The sequence below is a fragment of the Momordica charantia genome (assembly GCF_013281855.1).
Source record: "Momordica charantia cultivar OHB3-1 chromosome 9 unlocalized genomic scaffold, Mcharantia_2.0 BLBB01000009.1, whole genome shotgun sequence".
NCBI lineage: Eukaryota > Viridiplantae > Streptophyta > Magnoliopsida > Cucurbitales > Cucurbitaceae > Momordica > Momordica charantia.
Window position 1 is genome coordinate 2441583 of NW_028275167.1, and position 23044 is coordinate 2464626.

A 23044-nucleotide genomic window follows, 5' to 3' on the forward strand; every position below is an offset into this window, starting at 1 on the left:
GCGTGAATCGTACGAACTAGAGATCAGGACTGGGGGTTGCATGCCCTACTACTGCACAATATAGGAGACGTGTTGCAGCTGCAGACGACAGTATGTAGATAAGACAGACTGGTAGATGACAGTGTGTCTACTGTGCATCAAGAATATCCTCGCATGTCCCTTTCAATCTCGTACGATGAGGAGCACCGCTGCACCACATATAAAATGTCCTCCTTGGTCGGCCATGAACAACTATAAAATGGAAGAACCACCACCATTTAATAAGTGAAACTATCACTAATTTTCTAAGGGTCTCTTTGCTATTTTTACTCTAACGATTATTGACTTGGTTGTTGGAGTCCATTAGGCGGAGCACTGCACCGGTGTCGAGGATCGTTGTTGCAAGCTCGTTTGTGCATGAAACTCCGTTCTAAAGAATATGTGGACATTTTCGAAACTCGTCATCAACACTCTTATTTATAAAAAATAAAAAAAAAAAACATAACGGTGAGCAATTAAAAGTTCCTACAAACGAGCCATAAAATAAATATTATTCAAACTCTAACACAAAATACAAAACACTAGCTCATTATCGCGTAACTTTAAAACATACCACATAGACAACTTGGACAACCACATGTGTACGATTTTATAAAATAAGGACCGCCAGAGCTTAAAGTAAATCCACACAATTACGGGAGTCAAAATTAAAACTTCTAAATACAAGGAGTAGATTGAAATTAATCCAAAATAATAAGGATCGAAATACAATTATTTTCCTTTAATTTCACAAATCAATATTGTTTGTTTTTTAGTACACCACGTGGAATGGATAATCGAACTAATATACTCTTAGTTGGAGATATATATTCATTATCGTTGAATTATCCCTCGAATCAATAATTCATAATAATCACAACCCAAAGTATTCATAATAATCACAACTCAAGTATAATTAATAGGTATATTACCTTTTCAATCTTCGCCCACGAACTCAAGAAAAGAAAAAAATAATAATAATAATTGTTGGTTCCGGCGCCTTTTAGTAGCCCAGACAGCGCCAGCTAAATTCAACTCCCTTGAAATAATTTTGAAAAGTTTCTTCCAAACCCTCATTTTTTTATTGTTATTTTATTTATTTTTTTCTTGCTGAAATTGTAGACAGCGATCGCATCAGCAAATGGCCCCTTTATATAGGAATGTCTACAACTCCCAAAAAACCCATCTTTTTTTTCCCTCTCTCTCTCTCTCTACTGCCTTAGCTTCTTCTTCTTCTTCCCGAGAGAGTGAGCCAAAATCCAGAGGCCCATCCATGGAGGAATCTGCAACAATGCAGAGCAGTAGTGTGAACACACAACAAACAAATCTGGAAGAAACGACGCCGTCCCATGACCACGCACCCAAATCAACAAAAGGCGGCCTCCTCACCATGCCCTTCATCATAGGTACGGCTCACAAAATAAAATAAAAAAGAAAAAGAAGAAAAAGAAGAAACGACATCGTTTGGTTTGATGGGTTATGGGTGGTGTTTTTGCAGCGAACGAGTCGTTCGAGAAAGTGGCGAGTTACGGACTACTGCCCAACATGATTCTGTACCTAATGAAGGATTACAATTTGGGATTCGCCAAAGGAAACAACGTCCTCTTCTTCTGGTCGGCCGCCACCAATTTCATGCCCCTCCTCGGCGCTTTCCTCGCCGATTCTTATCTCGGCCGCTTCCTCACCATCGGATTCGGCTCTATTGCCAGTTTCCTGGTAACACTCTTTTTTTTTTTAATTTAATTTATTAATTTGTCTGTTGGTTTCGCCACTTTCGGCGTTGAAAACCATGGACAAAGACAAAGTTAGTAGTAATTTAAGGATTTTTTTTTCCCCATCTCCATCTCGCATTAATTATTTTTTTATTTTTGGGTTACTGTTTCTTTTCAAGAAGATCTTCTGATTTCTGTGTTGTGGTAAATGAGTTAGAGCCTGTCTTGTTGTGGGTCTCAGATTTTGGATTTCTTTTTTTTTTTTTTTTTCTCTCTTTTCTGATAATACAGAGATCGAAAACAGTGAGATATTCTTTATAATTTTACTTGTATTGCTCACTTTTTATTTTTCTAACTTTTCAGAACTCTCTCTCTCTCTCTCTTCTTTTTGTGTAATAAAGGTGTCAGTGATGAGATGGGGGTAATACTTTACTGTTTGTTATATGTCTTTTGATTCAGATATTTTTTATTTATTTATTTATTATTATTACTCCACTGTGACTTGACTTGGCCTTCTAATTCCCTCTCTCCTTTCTCCTCCTGTTTTTTTCCTTATTATAATATTAGCGACTTTTCTAGTTTTTTTTTTGACAGGTTAAAATTTTCAAATGCAGTCAAAAATTGCTTTTAATCAATTGTTTTTTCAAAATATGTTGAAGCAATGATTCACTCTCAAATTCATTCTAAAATAATACTATTTTTTAAGAAGCTTCAAAATAGTTAGTTTTGTGTTTTGTAAATTACTACCATTAACTCTCCACATATTCAGAGTTTTTGAACGGTGGTTCATTAAATTAAACATTAAAAAGGCTTTACGTACGTGGTCGTTTTGGTGTCTCTGTTTCTCCGGCAGGGCATGGCGCTGCTATGGCTGACGGCGATGGTTCCGGCGACGAAGCCACCCGCCTGCGACCCACTCCACCCACTAACCTGCCGGTCTCCGAGCGCCGGCCAAATGACCCTTCTGGTGGCCGCCTTCGGGCTAATGTCGGTCGGCGCCGGCGGCGTCCGGCCCTGCACGCTGGCGTTCGGCGCCGACCAAATCGACCGGCGAGAGGATCCCAACAACAAGAGAATTCTGGAGAGATTCTTCGGGTGGTACTACGCGTCGGCTTCGTTCTCCGTTTTAATCGCCTTGACCGGAATCGTGTACATTCAGGACCATCTCGGCTGGAAAATCGGATTCGGAGTTCCGGCGAGCCTCATGCTTTTCGCCACCGTCCTGTTCTTCGCCGCTTCTCCGATCTACGTGAAACAGAGGGCCACCAAGAGCTTGTTCAGTAGCTTCGTACAGGTGGCGGTGGCGGCGTTTAAGAACCGGAAGTTGCCGCTCCCGCCGCCGGCGTCGGATAAATGGTTCTACCATAAGGATTCTTATCTCACTCAACCGTCTGAAAAGCTCAGGTCATTTTTATATTATATGTTTTTTCATTATCGTGAGATTTTGGTTGTGGAAGTTGATTTTATACTTTATTTGTTAGAAGAATATTTTTGTTGTTAAATTAATCGTTTGTTTTTGAAAGTTGTTCCATTTTTACATTCCTTCAAAAACACATATGATTTTTTTAGCCATTTTTTAAAATAAGATTTTGAAAACATTCCAGAGAGTTGATTATAACATAAAAGTAATACATACGTGAAGGTGACTACTGTAAGCTTAATTTTAAAAAACAGAAAATCAAAAATAAAATACTAAATTGGTTTGGTGGGATGAATATTTAATCTGATCCTTATCTTTTTTTTTTTAGTTTCAACTTAGTCTTATTACTTTAGATTTAGTTCCAATTCATATATGGTGCACTTAATTTTTCCTATTTTTAACTTACTCTAAACTTGAATGTTCAATAGGATCGAAATATATTATTTAATTAGTTGAGTTATATTTAAATTAAGAATGATTAACATTAAACACGTACTTTAGTAAGATGATTATATATATCTTTCCTTGCTTTCTACTTTTAGAACTAGAAAAACTATTATTGGTTTTCTTAATTCTAAAAGTTCATCTGGAAGGTCGCTGTCTTAAAAGTAGTCTTATAAAAGGAAATTAAAGATAGCTAAAATTAGAGTGGAAAAAAAAAAAAGTGCATTCTGTTTTCAAACTCTCTCCACTTTCATCGACTTTTTTGATACTGCTATTACGATCTAAAGTTCTTTTTCCAAATAAATAGTATCTTTAATTTATGACATGTTAAAATAAATTGAAAAAAATTGTTAATGTAAGAAGTACACATCTCAAGATGATTTTATTATCATTTCACTTCTTTCTTTTCTTAACACACATTTTTCGGCATTCAGAACCTGTGTTGGAAACTTGGAAAAGGTTCCAAGTTCAAAGTAATATTATTTTTCGAATTTTGTATTAAAACATATATTTTTTGAAGTTTTATTTAAACATTTTAAAATTTAAAAATTACAGTTAATTGATGAATTTGAAATTGGGCTTCGGGGCAGGTTTCTGAACAAGGCGTGCGTGGTGAAGAACGCAGAGGAAGACATTTTGGCGGACGGCAGAGCTTCAGATCCATGGAGTCTGTGCACAGTGGAGCAAGTGGAAGAACTGAAAACCCTAATAAAAGTGATTCCGATCTGGTCCACCGGCGTGATGATGTCCATTAACGTCAGCCAAAGCTCGTTCCCTCTGCTCCAAGCCAAATCCATGGACCGCCGCATCTCCTCTGCCTCCTCCTTCCAGATCCCCGCTGGCTCCTTCGGCACCTTCGTCATCATCACCATCGTCCTCTGGGTCATCCTCTACGACCGCGCCATTCTCCCTCTCGCCTCCAAGATCAGGGGCAAACCCGTTCACTTCGGCGTCAAGTCTCGGATGGGCGCCGGCCTCCTCTGCTCCTTCCTCGCCATGGCCCTCTCCGCCGTCGTCGAGAACGTCCGCCGCCGGAAGGCCATCCAACAGGGCCTCCTCGACGATCCCAACGCCGTCGTCGACATTTCGGCTCTCTGGCTCGTCCCGCAGCACTGCTTGAGCGGATTGGCCGAAGCCCTAAACGCCATCGGCCAGACCGAGTTCTATTACTCCGAATTCCCCAAGACGATGTCCAGTGTGGCTTCTTCTCTGTTCGGATTGGGGATGGCGGTGGCCAATTTGTTGGCCAGTGCGATCTTGAGCGCGGTGGATGAGGTCACCTCCAAAGGGGGGAAACAGAGCTGGGTTTCCAAGAACATAAACAGAGCCCATTTCGAGAATTACTATTGGATTCTTGCGATTCTGAGCGGCGTCAACATCTTGTATTTTGTGGTGTGTAGCTGGGCGTATGGGCCGTGTGTGGACCAGCGGAGAACCGCCATGGATGACGGCAAAATCAGCTCCAACGAGGAGGAATTGTCGATGTTGGAAGCTAGGGTTAAGGAAGAAGAAGGGAAGATGGTAGAGTTGCAGAGGCCGAAGGAATTGCAGGTTTGAACATGGCGTTTTGTGTGTACTGTATATATTGTGTTCTTTTGTGGTCACTGTTTCATCAAACTGCCAAAAAGGCATAATCATATTCATATATAATATAATCTTAAGTTTGGATTTCCATTCTATTCAGACCAAATGTATCATTTACTCGAAAGAAATAGATTTCGGTTCCTCGACGGACATTAAATCCTCGATCAAAAAGTCAAAAGTTCGATCCAAAAGTCAAAGTTCGATCCAAAAGTCAAAGTTCAAGCAAGTTAAATTTCATGTATCATGCTCATAGGTTCAAATATATCCACAAAATGCTTTTTTTGTTAACAAATTTAACAACTCTTTCAAAAATAATATCCAAGTGAAAATTTTAATCTTAAAGACATTAATATGTTCAACCTAAAGATTATTTGAATGATATATTGACCATGTATAATGACTAAATATGACCTATAAATATGAAAATTTATTTTTCGTTTTAGAACAGTTTGTGTCTCTTTTAGTGACAAGATTAAGAACGACACAATAGATGAATGGGGGGTATTTGTGACTTTTCCAACTTGCTTCTTCAGTTGGCTGGGAATGCTATTACATTACTGAAACTACAATCAATGCTAATAATACTAATAGTAAATATTTATGCCTCACTTTTAATCACCAACAGTTAGTCTTCTGCTGCCAGCTTATTCTTCAACGCTTTCTTGTTGACCTGCAGTTTCAAGACAAGTTTTAGTCTCCACCACAGCAGACACAACAAAAAGCAATCTCTTCTGATGCCAACTCTTACCTTTCCCATGGCGTTCCGAGGCAGCGACTCCCACAGCAGTAACTTGGTCGGTAACTGAAACACACGCCGTTGTATTATTGTTATGAGTTAAGTGTCTATTAGAACTCTAAACTTTCATTTTTTTATCTAATAATCACGTAGAGTTCAAGAACTCAGTAGATACAAAATTAAAAGTTTAGAGACCTATTAGATACAATTCTGAGAGAAAATGGACTAAACTCGTAAAGAAGAGGAGAGAAGGGGATTCTGTAAAAGAATTACCTTGTAAGGAGCAAGCTTATCTCTGGCCCATGTGCGGAGTTCAAGTAAGGTGATAGCAGGCTTGGAGTCATCAGGCGGCGTCCTTTTGAAGTTAGGCTCAAGCACAATGATTGCACACACACGTTCTCCATAGTCTTTGTCTGGTAATCCCAACACACAACATTCTATGACAGAAGGATGCTGCACAAAAGTTTTTTTGCCTTTTGGTCATTTCACCTTTCTTTTCTTTCTTTTTCCTTTAGAGAGAGAGAGAGAGAGAATAGAAGAGGGGCAATTGGGTTACCTGCAAAATCACTGATTCAATCTCTAGTGCTGATAGTTTATATCCCCCGACTTTCATGATATCAGCGTTCATGCCTGAAATGTCATAAATGAAAAAAGGATGTCAAACTAAACACGGAAATTATCAACACAAACAATCTCAAACGGCAGGATCAATTTTGTAGATGATATGAAATTACGAAAGATTAAGAGATGACAGGAGAAGAGGTGGCGGCAGTTAGTTATACAGTTACAATCATGGAAGGAAGGAGTACACGAAGAAGAATAGTGGGGAACTGACAAGATAGTGGTGGGGTATTTCCAAGTTATCTTGTTTTTGGCTGACTCAACTGTAGGGGAGAGAAACAGGGCCCCTGAACTTCTTGTGTTACCCACTTTGGGTATTACTTATTTGAAGGATGCAAATTTACATGTCAATTCTATTGCCTATTGTCATTTGTGTGTGTGGGAGCATAGCACTAAACCAGGAGGGTGTTGATAAAATCTACTAAAATATGCACGTAGCTGACAAAAGCATGCAAAGACATCTATGAAATGCTTTGCTAACAACTTCTAGCTGTCAGATGCATGTACCACCATCAAACTGTACTCCTATCGAACTGGCAAGATGGAACGCTGAAGGATCCCACAACACTCTCATGCCCAACGCAGAATAAGACAGCATTTATTCAACAGGGTAGATGATGATGATGATGCTATATGTCTAACAGGAATCAATTCTTCTAGTTCATCACATGCTCAGACCATAAAACATGTCATCTGACAAGCAGGCCATAAAAGTGAAGAAAAAAGAGTTTGACAACCATTGATAAGACTACATGGTATAGCAGAGCCAATTTATGAACAAAGAACTAGATTGTATTGTATTGGCATATCACTAAAGCAGCAAGCATCTTACAAGAAAGGCATAGCTGACTCGAAGAGTGTATTCAGGTAAATATATACTAATCAATAGAAGCACTTGTGTAGTATTCGTAACTTACGTCCTAGTATGATGTAATAACCATTTTCATCACGTCTAGCAGCGTCTCCGGTCTTGAAGAAACCACCATCTAAAAACGATTCTTTGGTAACCTAAAGGATGAATTGTAATTAGAATAGAAGTTGCATGATTTATTTTAATCAAATACAATTCCTAATTTTGTTTTGATAAGATTTTAAATTTCAAACTAATTGAACTAATTGAGTTGTCACTAGCAGATGCTTCAATTATTTAACTTATTGTGCATGTCAATCATAAAAGAGTGATACCCCATTCTAAGATCCTAATATATTCTAAATCTAGACAGTAAAATACTCAGAATCAACATGACACATTTAAAAACGAAAAGAGAAATGAGAAGTAACGAGGCAAACTACATATTTGTACGGTTCTATTTACCTCGGGAAGCTTCCAATATTCTTTAAACATCGAAGGACTTCTAATACATAGCTCACCCTCATTACTACTCTCATCATCTGCAACAATCTTGGCCTAACACACGTAAAAGTTGAGCATAAAAAAATTAAGTTAAAAGGTACAGATAAAATAGTGTATGATGATTTAATGGTCAGTAGATCTTTCACCAGTTTTACAGCCTCATTACATCTTTGCAATCAAATAAACAAAAAAAAAGTTCACAAGGGCTGTTAACACTATGTAATATGTATGAGTGTGCATGCTTTTATTATCTATAGGATTTCAAAAATGGTTCGTCCAAGATCCGAACCAATCGAGATTATGCAGAGTTCCTCCTTCAGTGCCTATGAAGTTATCCATTCTGTGAAAAACCAGCACGTGCTCGGGGCGTAAATTTCAGAATCTTTTAAGGGAGGAGCTAAATACCTTCCTAGAGTTTGTAATTTTCCTATCTCTAAATGGAGCATCCTTGACAATGGCTTCTTGCAACTACCCATCTGGCCATCTCTTTTGCAGCCTCTGCAAGATACGTTGTTTTAGGGCGATAACTGATATCTTATCCCCTTGTTTCGTTTTTGTTAGCTTTATGTTCTCTAAATTAATTTAGTTTTTAGTTTCCAACAAATAGTAATAATAATATGACAAACTTTTCCTAGCTGAATTCTGGGATCGGAAGGTGATCCTGAGTGTAGTTTTATCCCTCTATATTTTTCTGTTATACACTTAATAGTATTACTCCTCAAAACTGCTGAAAGTTGAAAACAGAGGAAAGTACAGAGAATTTGGGCATTTGTTCTCGAACCAGAGAATTTTAAGAGTTTGATTCTAACACACACAGCCAAAAGGATCTCACGAAATTTATTCTTGGTGCCTCCTTTATATAGATTTTTGTAATGATAAGCTTTTGCATGTTTATGCCAATTGAGAAGCCTCTCTATAACTCCATTGGTCTTGTGGGGATATCCCATCTTCCTCTGTTTATACGCTCGTTTTGATTAAACCATTCTCTGTTTTCTATACATTAACAAAAAAATAAAACAGAAGACTGTACAGGAGGACCATTCAGATTGGCAAGAAATCTTTTTCCAGAACATTTTTTAGATTAAAAGTTAGATTCCACGAGTAGGGATTAGTTACTAACCTCGACGCCAGGGAAGGGTTTGCCAACAGTTCCAACCTTTCTCTCACCATTTAAAGGATTTGAAATTGCCATGACAAACTAGAAACACAAACATAACCATGAGAACAATATTTGTGTGTTTTTACTAGCTATATAGGAAAACAAAAGGTTGGGAAACAAAGTAGCGTTATATCAATAGAATATGACCTTGACAAAAAATCTCAAACCAAAGTCACTTACTTCGGTCATACCGTATCGTTCCAAAAGTCTGTGTCCAGTTACATCCTCCCATTGTTGCATGACTGGAGGGGGAAGTGCAGAAGAGCCACACATCTGGGGGAGTGGGTAAAGTTTAAGGCAGAAGTAGGGAATTTTGTTAGTAGGAAGCAGAAAAAAGATGTTAGAAAGATTAAATGATATACTATTGGAGTCAATTATCCTAGGATATGAGACATATATTCAAGACCCCAATAGTACCAATATTGGTTTCAAAAAACGAACCATTCATAATTACAGCATTCAACAGACATCTCATGGTCCTTTCCTCAAACTCACCATAAGGCGCAACTGTTTCGCAGCAGAGGCAGAAGCGACCTGTAGCTCCGGATCCATTGCTTCGTAACCTTGTAGCAATCGAGCGTACATGGTCGGAACCTATACAACCACAGATATTTAATTAGAAGGCACATTTAATATAGATAAGAACTTCTGAATTTGAATAATGGTGCTCCAAAGATAAGAAGAAAGTAAGCTGCAATTTTTGAACCCATATGTAATCTCTGTTTTTCCTTCCTATGGGTAAGAATATTAATAAATGAAAACGTTCTAATAATTCATTAAGTCAGACAGCCAATCGTTGTAAGAACCAATTGAGTTCAATTGACTAGATATATATATGAGACAGAGTCAAGTCTCACGGCACTTGTATTTGGTAAGCATTAGCTATATGCTGTATTTATAATCTATGTAGTATAACAACAAAAAAGAAATATGCATGCTTGACATAAGGACCACGCTTACCCCGGTAAAAACTGTAATAGCATCATCAGATTTCGAACTGTTGGATGGATATGATTCCCGCCACCTTTTCCAGATGCCACTGACACTAAATTTTGGCATAAACTCGACCTTGATTTACACAACGTAAACATGAAAATGAAGCCAAAGTCAAGCTGATGTTCGATATTGGGCTAGAACTTATATGCCTAAACAACAGCAGACGTGAAAGAAACAAACAACCAACTTTACTAAAAAAATGTTGGTAAGGTTAAATTACCGTGGAACCCGCATAGATAGGAGCCAACAAGCCATTGAACAGCCCATGAACATGTAAATTACTAGTTAAAAATCAACAATCGTTCCACTATATTTTTAATTGCAGAAATAAGACAAATAAGGCGATACTGCAACAAATGTACTAAATTCAAGGATATGATGCAGGGGAAGACAATGCAGAAATTGGTCGGCTGACGTATATTCCCAAGCTTTTGACAAGGTCTGAACCTGAAATTAGACCAAAGGATCAAAAAAAAGATTTATATCAATTATCAATGCTTGACCTCACATGTATTATTGTTTACTTTTGTGGGGGGTGAGGTTGCTGATTATAATTTATCACACACAAAAAACCATGCCATACCTGTGAAGTGATACTCTTATGCGTGTGAACGACTCCTTTCGGTTTACCTGTTGTACCGCTGGTATAAATTATCAATGCAGGATCATCACCTGCATATTTGAAATGACAAATCAAGAACATGGTTTGATTGTTACTATGTATAATCTCTACCATTGCTCAATCATCTATCTTACTCAAATTCTCAATCGTCCCCTGAAAAATTCTATCTGCATCTGCTTCTATATCTGTTGGTTGTTCATGAGGATTTCTTTCTGAAGAAATATGAGGAACTGGTGGAATAAGAGAGAACTTTGCAGCAGTTTTAGCAGCAACACTTTGCATAAATTCACCACGATCTTCAGTACTCAGTATCATGGAGACCTCCTATAGCCAAGTATATCATTAAACACTCTACAACTTTAAAAATTTGTTGGTAGAAAAAAATCCAGACTTCACTCATCAGTAAAAGTAAAATGGAAACTAGAAATAGATACTAACAGATTTAACTAGTCAAAATAGAGCTTTTCAGTAAAAAGAATAACACATATTCATAATTTAAGAGCCCAGAAAATGAGAGATATAGTAGGACTTTCTGAAATTACAGATGCACTAGAGGATACACAATTAACAAAATTAACGGTGTGTGAAATTTGACACATCAAATTGCAAGTAGAAGGCCAGATAAAAAAATTTACAAGGTAACAAAAAGGTGATGAGAGGATAGGCAAGAGCTAACCGAATCATTCAAGACGTGTAAGAGCTCAGCCTCTGGGTAGCTGAGTGCAAGTGGAACAGCAACACCTCCACTTAGCCAAGTCCCCAACACTCCAGCAAGAAATTCAGCTGATGGTTTTGCCACAATTCCAACTTTAGCTCCACCAAGATTCCCATGTTCCTTCACATCATTTAATAAGATCGTGATTCAATTGCGTGATGAGTGTTCAAACAACTATAAAGCGTACACTTAATTATACTTAAAAGAAAATACAGCAAGAACTATAAGTAATGCCTCAAGCCTGAAAACAATAATTATTGTGATTCATAATTGACATTTTCTTGAAAAAGAAAAACACATTTTAAAGTTAAATGTGTAACCATGTCAGAAATCTCATTTTTTATCATCCACATCATAAAACAGCAATTAGAACTTCTACTCAACAATCACTAAAGATTCACCTCACACAAACAAAGACAACAAACAAAGGCCACAAGATCAAACTAGAATAATATTCAGTTTCCACTATATAAATTGGACATACAGTTTTTATATCGCTGCTAGTCAATAGAGCAGATATCTTCAGTGCAGATGATATTAGTTGACCGTAACTGTGACTTTTCTGGTTAGCTCTAATAGCGACACTCTCAGAAAAAGTTGACCCATGCTTCGCAGTTGACTTGACCACCTCCATGAAGGTATGAGAACTTATTACTGCACAACATGAAAAAGAAACAAGAATCAGTAATAAGAACCATTGGCACCAAACTTCTATACTTCCAATTAGAGGAATCCATCACGTTGTTACAAAACCAGCTCCCTGAAGTTCGTTTCAACTATACATTCATGGAAGCTAACAGAAAGATCACTATGATCTGGCCCAACCGAGCCAGACAAGTGAGGTAACCAAAATTGGATGAATCCTCATGGCTGAACGACTGGTCTCAGATTTAATGAGATTATACTCATTGAATAGTAGCAATGCCATGATTGAGCTTCAATTATACATACTAGAAATCTATAGAAAGATCATTTCAAAACATAAAACTAGAATATGGCCCCACCAGACGCTAGGTAAGTGGCCAAGCCAAAATGGACCGATTGTCATGGCTGAATGACTGGTCTCAGATTGAAGGAGATTATAACCGTTGCCACTTCCCCAGATACAGCAATCCATTCAAAAATATTAGAACAAAGAATCACAACGTACTGGTGTCTGAGAAAATGAACAGCTAAAGTTCAAGAATCCGTCCCACACAAGGAAAAAAAGATCAGATGAGAGAAAATCTAAAAGACCCAGAAACCAAATGGAAAAACTTTCCATCTCATACGATTTTCCTCAATAATCAAACAACAGAAAGTGCAAAAACTCACTAGAATACAGCCGAGAACGTGGAAAACGGAGCTTACGGATGCTCCTACCAAGATTATAGCAAACAGAAAGCGACCGAGTGGTGATTAAACGAGAAGGGGCAAAAGGGGGTTGACAAATACGAATGAAAAAAAAGGTGGGAGACTTAAAGGTGGAAGAGTTCATTAAGAAATGTTAGGTGGGTAAGAAATAAGGATGAAAAGGTCGGTGAGCAGTAACTGCCTGTATCAGATTTTGGTTATGGAGATTGCTGTTGAGAGGCGCAAATTTAATCATCGGGCCGCTGGCAAATGGCGAAAGACTTGACCCTCTGAAGTTTTGTTTTGTTTTTTTTTTTTTCAATTCTTGAAAAGTTTGTTTTTTCAAGTTCAAATTCCACGCGAATTTGATGGGCTTTGAGGCGATCGCGAGGTTCGTAATCAAAGTTGTCCAATTGAAGCCACCATCAACGTTTCTTATTTGATTTGCTCACCGCAAATCAAAGCTGTTTTTTCTTCTTAGAAGAGATAAAGTGAGGAAAAAGGATTTTCTTTTTCAAGTTTATCTCAAGTTTTTTAATGTTCGAAGGTAATCTAATAAGGTTTAACAATGATTTTTTATTTCTTAACAGAATAACCATTATTGAATCAAAACGTAAAAACCAATCTAATTCTAATTCAGTCGGTTAAGACATGAATTAAAAAAAAATCTCATTCTAAAAAAATCTTTATAATTGGATTTGTAATAATATTTAATTTTTCGATGAGTGGTCTATTTTTTTGTTTCATATATATATATTTAAAAAAAAAAGAAATTAACTTTATTAGAACTACCACGAGCCTAAAAGGCCGAGTCGAGTACAGATCCTTCTAGATTTATTGGTCCTTCTTTTTAGTCCCCGTGTATCTATTTAGTCCGTTTCAAAAAGTAAAGTTTGGTCCATGACTTTTAAAAAATAATTTTAAATGGTCCGTTGATTTATTTTATTTTTTCTATTACAATATGTTGAGAGGGAATTCGAATTCATAATTTTAAAAATATATGTCATTTACTACGTTTCTTTTTCTTTTTTTTCTCTTCCCCTCTTCTATCATTTCTCTTAAACGCCATCACTTTCTTAAAAAAAAAAAAAAAAAAAACCACTGTTCTAAGCTCACCCATGGTCGACGATGGTTGCCATTGATGAGGAAATAGAGCTCCAGAAAGAGACATCGTGGAAGGAAAGAGAGAGGGGAAATGGGTGGGGAATTCCGATCATGACCAGCTTAAGCTCAAGGCGAGTGAGGTAACCGTTTAAGGCCCCGTTTTAGGAAGGCCTCATATTTTTCCTATAATATATAATATTGGTATTTATTTAATTTAGTTTTTAATTATAAATTAATTTTAAAATATAAAATAATTTACTAATTACTTTTCATAACTTTTTTGGGAGGAATTCATAATTTTTTTTATAATATTGAAAATACACCCGGCTAAAAAAATCTACAATTAATAGGCTCATAAATTTCTTTCAATTTTGATTGGCTTACATTTCAAATTTGTTAATAAATTTTCCCCAAGTATAAGTTGGAAATGCGGGAGACCTTCCATATTTTTTCATCTTTTTATTATTTTTTTTCACTAACCAAAACTTTTCAAGTTCTATAAAAAAACCTTCATAAATATATTACTTAGGATACACTTAATATCCCTCTCTCACTCTCAATTTCTCTTAAATATCAAATTTTCCTCTTCATTATTTGTATGGTCTCACAATATTATCAATTGTTAGAGTAAAAATCGAAACTTCTTATCTCCTCAACTCAACCTGGTGACTTCAAAGTTCCAAGTTTTTTGTTAAAAAATTTTTACTTTTTTTTTTTTATAAATTATTATATTGTTGATTGCTCAAAATCTAATACAAGAGATTTGCTTACTTAGAATATCAATATGTGAAAATATGAATCTAGATATGAAAATATAAAAGAAAAGAAAAGTAGAAAAACTTAAGCTTGAAAAGGTGCTATCGATAAATTTTTCATTGAAAGTAAAAGTAATAAAAATGATGAAATTATAGAAGAAATGATAAATATAAACAAATCAAGAGATGAAATAATCATAAATGAAGCATCTAATCATGAAAAGCAAACTAGAGTGAGGAAGTATAGAGAAAAAGGATTGCTAAAGAAAATTGCAAATGATATGAAAATACAATCAATATTTCATGAAAAAATAACGATTCGAAAAATAAAAAATAATTTGATGAGAATGTTGATATTTAAGAAACACGATCTTCGCAAGATTCAATTTTACGTATTAGAAATATCTTTTAACTTCTTATTTGATATGAAATTTTTTAAGTCATTAATGATAATCTAAAAAGATATCGGAGTAATTTTGAAAATATATTAAAACACGATACATTTACTGAAACTAGGTTTAGATTAATTTTTTAAATTAAAAATATTAAGAGAAGTCTTGTAAAATTAAATTGATTGTTCTATTAAAATATTAAATTATATAAAAAGGTAAACGCTTTTACAAATGCATATATTGCTTACAAAATATTATTAACGATATCGGTAATAGTTGTTTCTGTTGAAAGAACCTTTTCAAAATTAAAATTAATCATATTTAAGGTCAACTATATCACATGATTAAATGGATTGGTCATATTATTCATTGAAAATGATATATCAATGAACTTGGATTATCAAATTTTAATACATAATTTTGCATCTTAAGAAAAATAAATTTTAGATTATATTTTTTGTATTAAGACCACTAAATCAAAGTTTTGCAGTCCTGTATCATCTTGAGCCGCCCGATGGAAGAAACGGAGGTTTTGATAAATGGCAGCAGTAAGAGAAAGTGAAAGAGAGAAGAGAGACATGATGGGACCATGTGATGAAAAACCCACTCTTCTTCAAATTTATTTTTTTTCCTTTTTAAGAAAATTACGGTGTTTCAGAGAAAGGATGGAATCATCGATATTGGAGAAGATGAAAGGAAGAGAGAGGAAGAGAAGAAAAGAAAAAAAAAAACATATAATATAAAATTATTTAACATTCATGTAATCTAAAATTTGCTAACTCAATTATGTCACGTTATTTTTCCGTTAGTCAAGTCAAATAAGTCTGAGACTATTTAGAACTATTTTCCAAAAGTCGGAGGCTAAGAATATTGTTTACTATAAATTTTATGGAATCGTAATCAGAATTCATTTGATATTGTTTACTAAAACTGTCTGAAATCGGAATCGGAATCGGAATCAGAATCAGATATATGACAATTACTAATATATCTCTTCCTCCTTTTTAGCTAATTACAAATATATTATTGTGCTAATCTTTTTAAAATTAAAATAATAATAAATTTTAATTTAATTTATTACTATATTATTGATAGTAAATATTTTTTTATTATAACAATTTATCTAATATTAATAGATAATGAATAATTAAAATAAAATTTCATCAAATAAAATATTGTTTATCAGGACCATCAAACTTTAATATAACATATTACTAAGTATTACTAAGTTTTATTATTCTAATATTTAGAAGTAATAATTCTATTTAAAAATTTATTGATATTAATTAATATATTATATAATAAAATCACATCAACTAATAAAAATTGGAGTATAAATAGAGAAGAAATTATAAAAGTATAAAAAAACTAATTAAAAATTATATGGATTTAATTTATAAATGAGAGAGAAATGGTAAAAATGGTACATTAATAGGATTACACTTGGGATTACAAAGTCGATAAACTGGGCCTTAGAACCAAATAAACACCTATCCTAGAACTAAGGGATTAAAAGTGTATTTTACTTTTTTTTTAACATTAAAGTTTAATAAAATAATTCATAACCCTTCTTGCAATAAAATCTAAAGTCACATTATTATTATTATTATTTTCACTTAAGAACATATTTAGACACGTTCCTGAATTCAACACGTTTCTCACTCTAAAATAAAGAAAAATGCGCAAATATTAAATATTTTTACTTCATTATATTTAAAATAAAAAAATACGTATATTAAAATCTAATTATTTGATTATATTAGACCTCTTGAATATAGCTAAACTATTTAAAATATACATTTTCGTCCCACCAGAAGAGGATTCAAATATACTAAAAAAAAATTATTTGATTGCTGTTAGTCAGATGAGATTTGTTCATTCAATTTGATCTCACCAACCATTGCCCCAAGCCATAACCACAAGTGTGAAGTTTTTTGACAGATTCAATTTATTTGGATTAACGTTCCTTCTCGATTTTAATTGTATTAATTAAAATAAATAAAAACAATAAATAAAAAATGCAAAAAAAATCAAATAAAATAAAATGTCTGTCACATCTATAATACTATATTCTAAACAAATTAGAATCGTTGATAGAAGAGATAATCGTACCGTAGATATTAAATTTTCATGGACATGTCAACTACATAATATTTTCATCATACTGTAAAAGATTAACCAAATATAACAAAATATATGATATTTTCGTAAGCTAGACATGCCTAAACTATTGGACGTATTTTTCATTAATTGTTGCTTTCTAGGCCACAAGGATTTGTCAGACAAGGTACAACATTGAACAAACGTACAAATCAGTGGGCCAATTCTCTCACATGATTTGAGGGGTAAAAAAACAAATCACAAATTTAACAAATTAAAAGTCTAGTGAGGAAAAAAAGAGACAACACACAAACACATACAATTGATATTGAGAATGATTTGACATGTTTTTCAGGTGTTTAGAATGACATGTTTTGTCTTGGAGGAGGAACTTCCACTGTTTCAGGCTGTCCTACTCCTGCCTGTCTTTGAGCCAAAATTCCATTCCATCCTGTAACACAAGTTTGGGAAACAATCCTTAATTAAGTTGCAAACCAGAGAGGAAACTCGAACTACATCTTAGAAATGATCGACTTAAATAGACGCTTTTCGTAATTTATTTTCCTCCCCTTCACACTTGCCAGTAGGTTTTTCTTAAGTACCAATAGAAACATACAAATAGAAATTTAATATATGATTATGAAGTAGAAATAAATTTGTTAAGATAGTGATGGTTAAAGCCTAATGCAGAGTTTCAAGACAATGAAAGTAAAGTTATCAATCAGGTGAGGCTAGCGCCTAAGCACACTTCTTTCAGAATTATACATCCATCAGCATGATGCAAGTCGAATAGTGTCAAAGTTAAGCTGCGATCGGGAAACTTGGTAGAAGTGATTTGTATGACATTCATTTCTTAATTATAACAATTACGGTTTCATTGTGTAACGATAAGTTTTCAATTTATCTTTTAGAATTATGCTTGTGACAAAAAAAAAACATATCCTAGTCTGAAAGCAGTTATTATCCCCAAAGTTACAATATCATTTGGGAGTTATGAAGGCACCCTTGAAAGGCAGAAGCTAATTCATGTGTGCAGGGCTGATCTTTGCTACCGCTTAACAAAGTTCCTCAATGAGTTCTTCAGTTTATAAATAGAAAGGAAAGAATTATAAGTACCTAGAGCTGGGTCGAGTCCTCTCTTTCGGAGTTCTCTGAACTCTTGGCATAGTGAACAGCATGGGCAGAACACATGAGAGATTATATCAGTATATGGAGCTTCTACCAAATTGTATCTATTCCGCAGTCTCGTTCGATATTTTGAGCCCATGAGCCATTGAGAGCACAAGGCAGGCATCATCAGAGCGTATATAAGACTACCCAGAGGACAGGCTGCAATGAGTATCACAAATATATCATCTATTAGTTGCTTGAAGGCAGCAAGATACGTAGAGTTCACAATTCACATCTAAAAATATAATAATATCTTGACTTAACACTTAACAGAATTGGAAGTTGTGAAATGGTCACCATAATGAGAACAACAGGAAGGAATTGGAAAGAGTAAGGAGTTGAGGTTAAAGGGTGCCCTTACTCAATTCTCCTTGATCCATTACTTCTGCAATCTGTCCAAATGTCACACAAGGTAGGAATGCTGTCATGACCGCTGCCAACACAGATTAATATGTAAAAGATGTACTCCATCCTCAATATGAAACCATACACATTAAACTGGGATCTCCAGATCATAAGGATCCATAACTTCAAAGGACAAGAAATTTGTAATTTCAACAGTGAAAGAAATGTGTTAAAAAACAGGAAGACTTTGATTCCTCCTACCCCTAGAGGCATGAAGTTGAACCACCATTTTGACATCAATACAGGCCTCTTCTGAAAAATAATACCTTTTTTCTGGTGTTGGATGAAACTGTCCCTCTCAAAGTACCAGACAGTCCATATAGACAAGTTTAAAACACAGAAACAAAGTTGCAAACTATACAGACAACCTTAAGAATATACATACAGTCCCCATCAGCCACATTATCTGCAAGAACTAACCATTTGTCTCATCTTCATGGCAATCAAATAATCCAGTGCTCCAAACAGTCCCCCGAACTGTATTTGCTTGATACATGGTTGGACCTGAGAATTCGGGTTCGGCAGATTGTGTATTTCCAGCATAATCAGGGGCTGGGCTCGCTATATTTGCTTGATACATGGTTGGACCTGAGAATCCAGGTTGAGCAGAATATGTATTTCCACCATAACCAGGGGCTGGGCTTGCTGTATTTGCTTGATACATGGTTGGACCTGAGAATCCAGGTTGAGCAGAATAAGTATTCCCACCATAACCAGTAGCTGGGCTTCTATCCATCTGATCTGTAGGAGAAGTTTCTCTACTCGAAGATGAATATGCAATATGTTTTTGTACCTTGCTTGCTTGGAGGTTGGTCTTTTAAGGAGTTTTACAATGTCAAAGTCTCCCACCATCCGTATCATTCCACTCATCAATCATAAAAAACAAGATTAATAAAATCAAGTTGAAGAGTTGTGTCAGCCAAGTTCATCGCTTAAATTGAAGTCAACATCGTGAAGGGTGGCGAGAGACGACTTGCAATAGTCTATCTTTCCCCAAACTGTCGCAAACAGCGTAGCCCATTTTTTTGAACGCATAATTGCATTTACATGGAATTAAGATAGATCTGAACACCAAAACATTTTCCTGTCTGTGTTGGTGGTTGACTGCATAGTGGACATAGCAGCCCGCCTGACATTCCTTCAGCAATTTGCCTATGCCAGCGCATGGAACGGCCATGATCCACCATTTGAGCCTCAATAATGATTGAAAAATTACAAACAAGTACCAAGCACTTCGTTTCCTTCAGAAAAGTCAACGAACCTAGCTGGGTGGGCGTCTAAAACTAGCCATAAGAAACAAATATAAACACAATTGTTTGGTGCAAGTACCATTTCTATGATATTTCTCGGTAATATTTCTAACAGTAATCACAAATTGATCGTTGGATACAGCACACAAAATCAAATCACGATTGCTAGGACAAAAACAAAATATAAAATTAACCTTGATCAATGATGATTGTCACATTTGTTATCTAATTTATTCTTCTGCCCACTCTGGAACTCTTTTGAATTGTTGTTTTGTTCAAGCTATCAATAAAATGGTTGCCTCATTGCCTTCGCCAACTCCTCCACCAGGAAGAAGCAGTTCTCTGAGGAGGTGGAGGTGTGAGGAGATCTAACATAGTTTGCTTCTCTTTTGGTGTCAATGGAACACCCCTGACCAGATTTAAAGCCATGATGTGAACGTTAGTCTTTTGCTTGTGCTTATTGTATGCCCATACTCCTGCAGCAGCACCAGCCACTAACACCTATTTGGAAGTAACATATTTGAGACCAAAACTAAAAGAAATAAGCATAAATATTTACTTAATTTTGTCACTCTTACCAAATATAAACTTACCGGTGATAGCCATAATGCTGCAGTTTGAAGGTCAAACTTTGGGGTATAAAGGACCGTCTCCCCATAATCATCCTCAAGCTTTCTATAGATCTCCTTGTCTGATTTCCCAGATCGAATCTCATCACGGATCAACTATGGTGATATTACAAACACAACCCAATATCAGGCAAAACCATTGCATAAAAATAGTGATCTAAAAATTATTGGCCTAAGATATAGAACTCAACAAATCAGTGAGTAATCATTATGTAGCAAAGGTTCATGATCCGTTAAATCAGTCTTTCTCGTCCATCGTTAGGCCATAAGGGGTGGAGTTTATTGACAAATGTGCATCATTTAAGAATTTCCCGGGACTGCCAGCATAGATGGTTATTTTGAAGGTAGTCTCGTAATCCACAGGAAGATTTATTGCGTCCCAACACCAACTCTAAAGGCATAGTAAACCAAAAATCAAAAACCCTAATTCATTTCTATTCCCTTTAGGTATTTTATGCAAATAAAATAATGAACTAGTGTAATGCTACATTGCTGCCCCTTTATCACAAAAGCTTGGACCATCTTTTGTGAAACTCTCAACCTACATTGGTACTTGCCATGTGCTGGAGGATTTCTGGCGCAAAGTACTAGTGGAAGAATTAGAAAATTAGATTGTGATGGTTTCACAAGTTATTCGGTTTGATAGGAACAAAGAGAACATAGAACCCCTCAATTGGAAATATCTAAATAATTGGTACCTTTCTGAGGAGAATCGCAATATCTGCTTGTGAATCTTCAATGGATTGACTCCCGCACTCAATGCACCTGACATTGTGACTAATATTTCTTGCTCGCGCTTCCACCAACTGTGTTTTTTTTACAGCATCATCGTTACTCTCCATTTTAGACACTGTGACACCTCAGCTCCGATCAAACTGCAGGGAAATACCATGAAACCAATCGAATGCAAAATACAAGTGGAAGATAAACCAACTTTAGTTTAAACTCTCCTCAACTGAAAACCCCATAAACATCAGGAATAAAATCCATCAAGTTTCAGTAACAATCTTATGAAACTACGAAAAGAGAGAACAGAACATTATGAATCTACCACTCGTTACTCTTCCTAGACTATTAAGAATTCCCAATAGGATTGATATAAGGAACTGAAAAGTGAAAAAAAAAAATAATTTTATACCGAATTTGTCTAAGAAGGTGCCTCAAAGGTTCAAAAGATTAGCTTTCTTAGCAGTAGGGACTTCCAAAAGTTATTTAAATAAATAAGTAAAATCGAAAATATTCCTGGATATTTATGTTCACTTTCCATTTAAAAAAAAAAACCACTGTATTTGGTTGATAAATGAAAATTACAAGGAAAACCCAAAAAACTAAATAACAGGAAATAAGTAAAAACGTTACAGAAAAAAAAAGGGTACTGGAAGGAGGAAAATTTACACTCTTATCCTTTGCACAAAAAAAAAATAATAATAAATACTGTTATTAGGTTCCGTAATTCCGCAACAGAATTCAATCCAAGCTTACCATTTTATAATTTTTATATCAGTATCATCGATATTTTGAGAATAAATAATCCTAAGAAATTTTAGAATAGAAAAAAATGAACAAAAAAAAAAGATTGATTTTTTGAAACGGAAAGACTGGTTCGGTTCGCGCTTGGCAGTTTTTCTAGGTTCGAGGCCACGGCTAAAAATACAGAAGGAAAGAAAATGTGACATATTAAAGAACTAAAAGAAAAAACAAAGGATTTAGGAAATCCAAGATTAAGCCTATTCACAGTAAATCGGGTGCAAAAGTCAATTCATCGACATGATTATGAAGCTATTGACGATTCGTCATTGTGGGTACTAAGAAAACTATTAGCAAGTCAGGTAACAAGGATTGGGGAACAGAAATTTCATCGAAGGAACCCGTTCTTGGCCCAGGCCCCATTTTCCCACCATTAGGGCAAGGAATGCAGCAAGCAAAACCAATTCGATCGAAAATCACACGAGAAGGCAAAATTCAATACAGGAAAAAAGTTACCCAAAGAAACATCATCAGAATAAGTCACGGTCATGTTACCTGGTAGTATCAACAAACTGCAGCAGCGAGGGACTGAGAGAGACCGTACAAGGGAAATGAGAGAATGTTCAATGAATATCAGTAATCAAATCAGAAAAGCAAAACCCTAATACTTGAAACAACAAAACAAAGGGATAATTGATAGAGAGAGAGAGAGAGAGAGAGAGGAGACCGCGCGAATGAGAAGAGAGGAAGAATCAGAGATCGAATGAGCGGGAGAGCTATTTATTTCCTCCATTTTTTTTATAAATCAAAATACATAATCAAAATACATAATTTTGGTACTATGTCAAGTCCATGAAAATCAATTTCCAAAAAAAAAAAAAAATCCATGAATCAAATTATTCTTCGACCTAATAGTTTCTTCCCGCTTTATTAAGAGTATTCATTTTATACGTTACCCGCCAATTTTTCTATATATATATAATAAGAGTAGAACCCTAATTCTATTAGACTAAGATAAAATATTATTTTGTTTTTAACCATGGAAATAGAAACTAAGCA

General features: G+C 35.3%; 4 protein-coding genes across 8 annotated transcripts; 1 reads left to right on the forward strand and 3 right to left on the reverse strand.

Annotated features, from left to right (window-relative positions):
- The first annotated feature begins 1196 nt into the window (after positions 1 to 1196).
- LOC111020557 (protein NRT1/ PTR FAMILY 1.2) lies at positions 1197 to 7440 on the forward strand. Its single transcript, XM_022297255.2, has 5 exons — positions 1197 to 1424; positions 1517 to 1734; positions 2584 to 3134; positions 4185 to 5145; positions 5855 to 7440. The coding sequence occupies exons 1-5, from the start codon at positions 1292 to 1294 to the stop codon at positions 5870 to 5872; spliced, it is 1881 nt and encodes a 626-aa protein (XP_022152947.2). The 5' UTR covers positions 1197 to 1291; the 3' UTR covers positions 5873 to 7440.
- On the reverse strand, positions 5586 to 13062 carry AAE13 (AMP-dependent synthetase and ligase family protein). 4 transcript variants are annotated; one of them, XM_088117289.1, is made up of 18 exons: positions 12696 to 12836; positions 12386 to 12537; positions 11866 to 12035; positions 11343 to 11501; positions 10801 to 10990; positions 10628 to 10716; positions 10420 to 10491; positions 10265 to 10315; positions 10009 to 10116; positions 9544 to 9642; positions 9229 to 9321; positions 9010 to 9087; positions 7851 to 7943; positions 7453 to 7543; positions 6471 to 6544; positions 6188 to 6367; positions 5927 to 5980; positions 5586 to 5848 (listed from the first exon to the last, which is right to left on the reverse strand). In XM_088117289.1, exons 3-18 carry the CDS (start codon positions 12013 to 12015, stop codon positions 5804 to 5806), a joined length of 1626 nt encoding a protein of 541 aa, XP_087973415.1. In that variant the 5' UTR covers positions 12016 to 12035; positions 12386 to 12537; positions 12696 to 12836; the 3' UTR covers positions 5586 to 5803. The 4 variants fall into 4 exon arrangements, with proteins under 4 accessions (XP_087973415.1, XP_087973417.1, XP_087973414.1 ...); XM_088117291.1 differs by lacking the exons at positions 12386 to 12537; positions 12696 to 12836 and adding an exon at positions 12916 to 13062; XM_088117288.1 differs by lacking the exon at positions 12386 to 12537 and having other exon boundaries at positions 12696 to 13053.
- A 4046-nt stretch (positions 13063 to 17108) lies between these two features.
- LOC111020535 (PLAC8 family protein) lies at positions 17109 to 19806 on the reverse strand. Its single transcript, XM_022297235.2, has 4 exons — positions 19060 to 19806; positions 18596 to 18667; positions 18181 to 18393; positions 17109 to 17515 (listed from the first exon to the last, which is right to left on the reverse strand). The coding sequence occupies exons 1-4, from the start codon at positions 19373 to 19375 to the stop codon at positions 17424 to 17426; spliced, it is 693 nt and encodes a 230-aa protein (XP_022152927.1). The 5' UTR covers positions 19376 to 19806; the 3' UTR covers positions 17109 to 17423.
- A 136-nt stretch (positions 19807 to 19942) lies between these two features.
- CCMH (cytochrome c biogenesis protein family) lies at positions 19943 to 22826 on the reverse strand. 2 transcript variants are annotated; one of them, XM_088117096.1, is made up of 5 exons: positions 22713 to 22826; positions 22541 to 22573; positions 21217 to 21393; positions 20483 to 20614; positions 19943 to 20390 (listed from the first exon to the last, which is right to left on the reverse strand). In XM_088117096.1, the coding sequence occupies exons 3-5, from the start codon at positions 21358 to 21360 to the stop codon at positions 20190 to 20192; spliced, it is 477 nt and encodes a 158-aa protein (XP_087973222.1). In that variant the 5' UTR covers positions 21361 to 21393; positions 22541 to 22573; positions 22713 to 22826; the 3' UTR covers positions 19943 to 20189. The 2 variants fall into 2 exon arrangements, with proteins under 2 accessions (XP_087973222.1, XP_022152937.1); XM_022297245.2 differs by having other exon boundaries at positions 22541 to 22765.
- Positions 22827 to 23044: the final 218 nt, after the last annotated feature.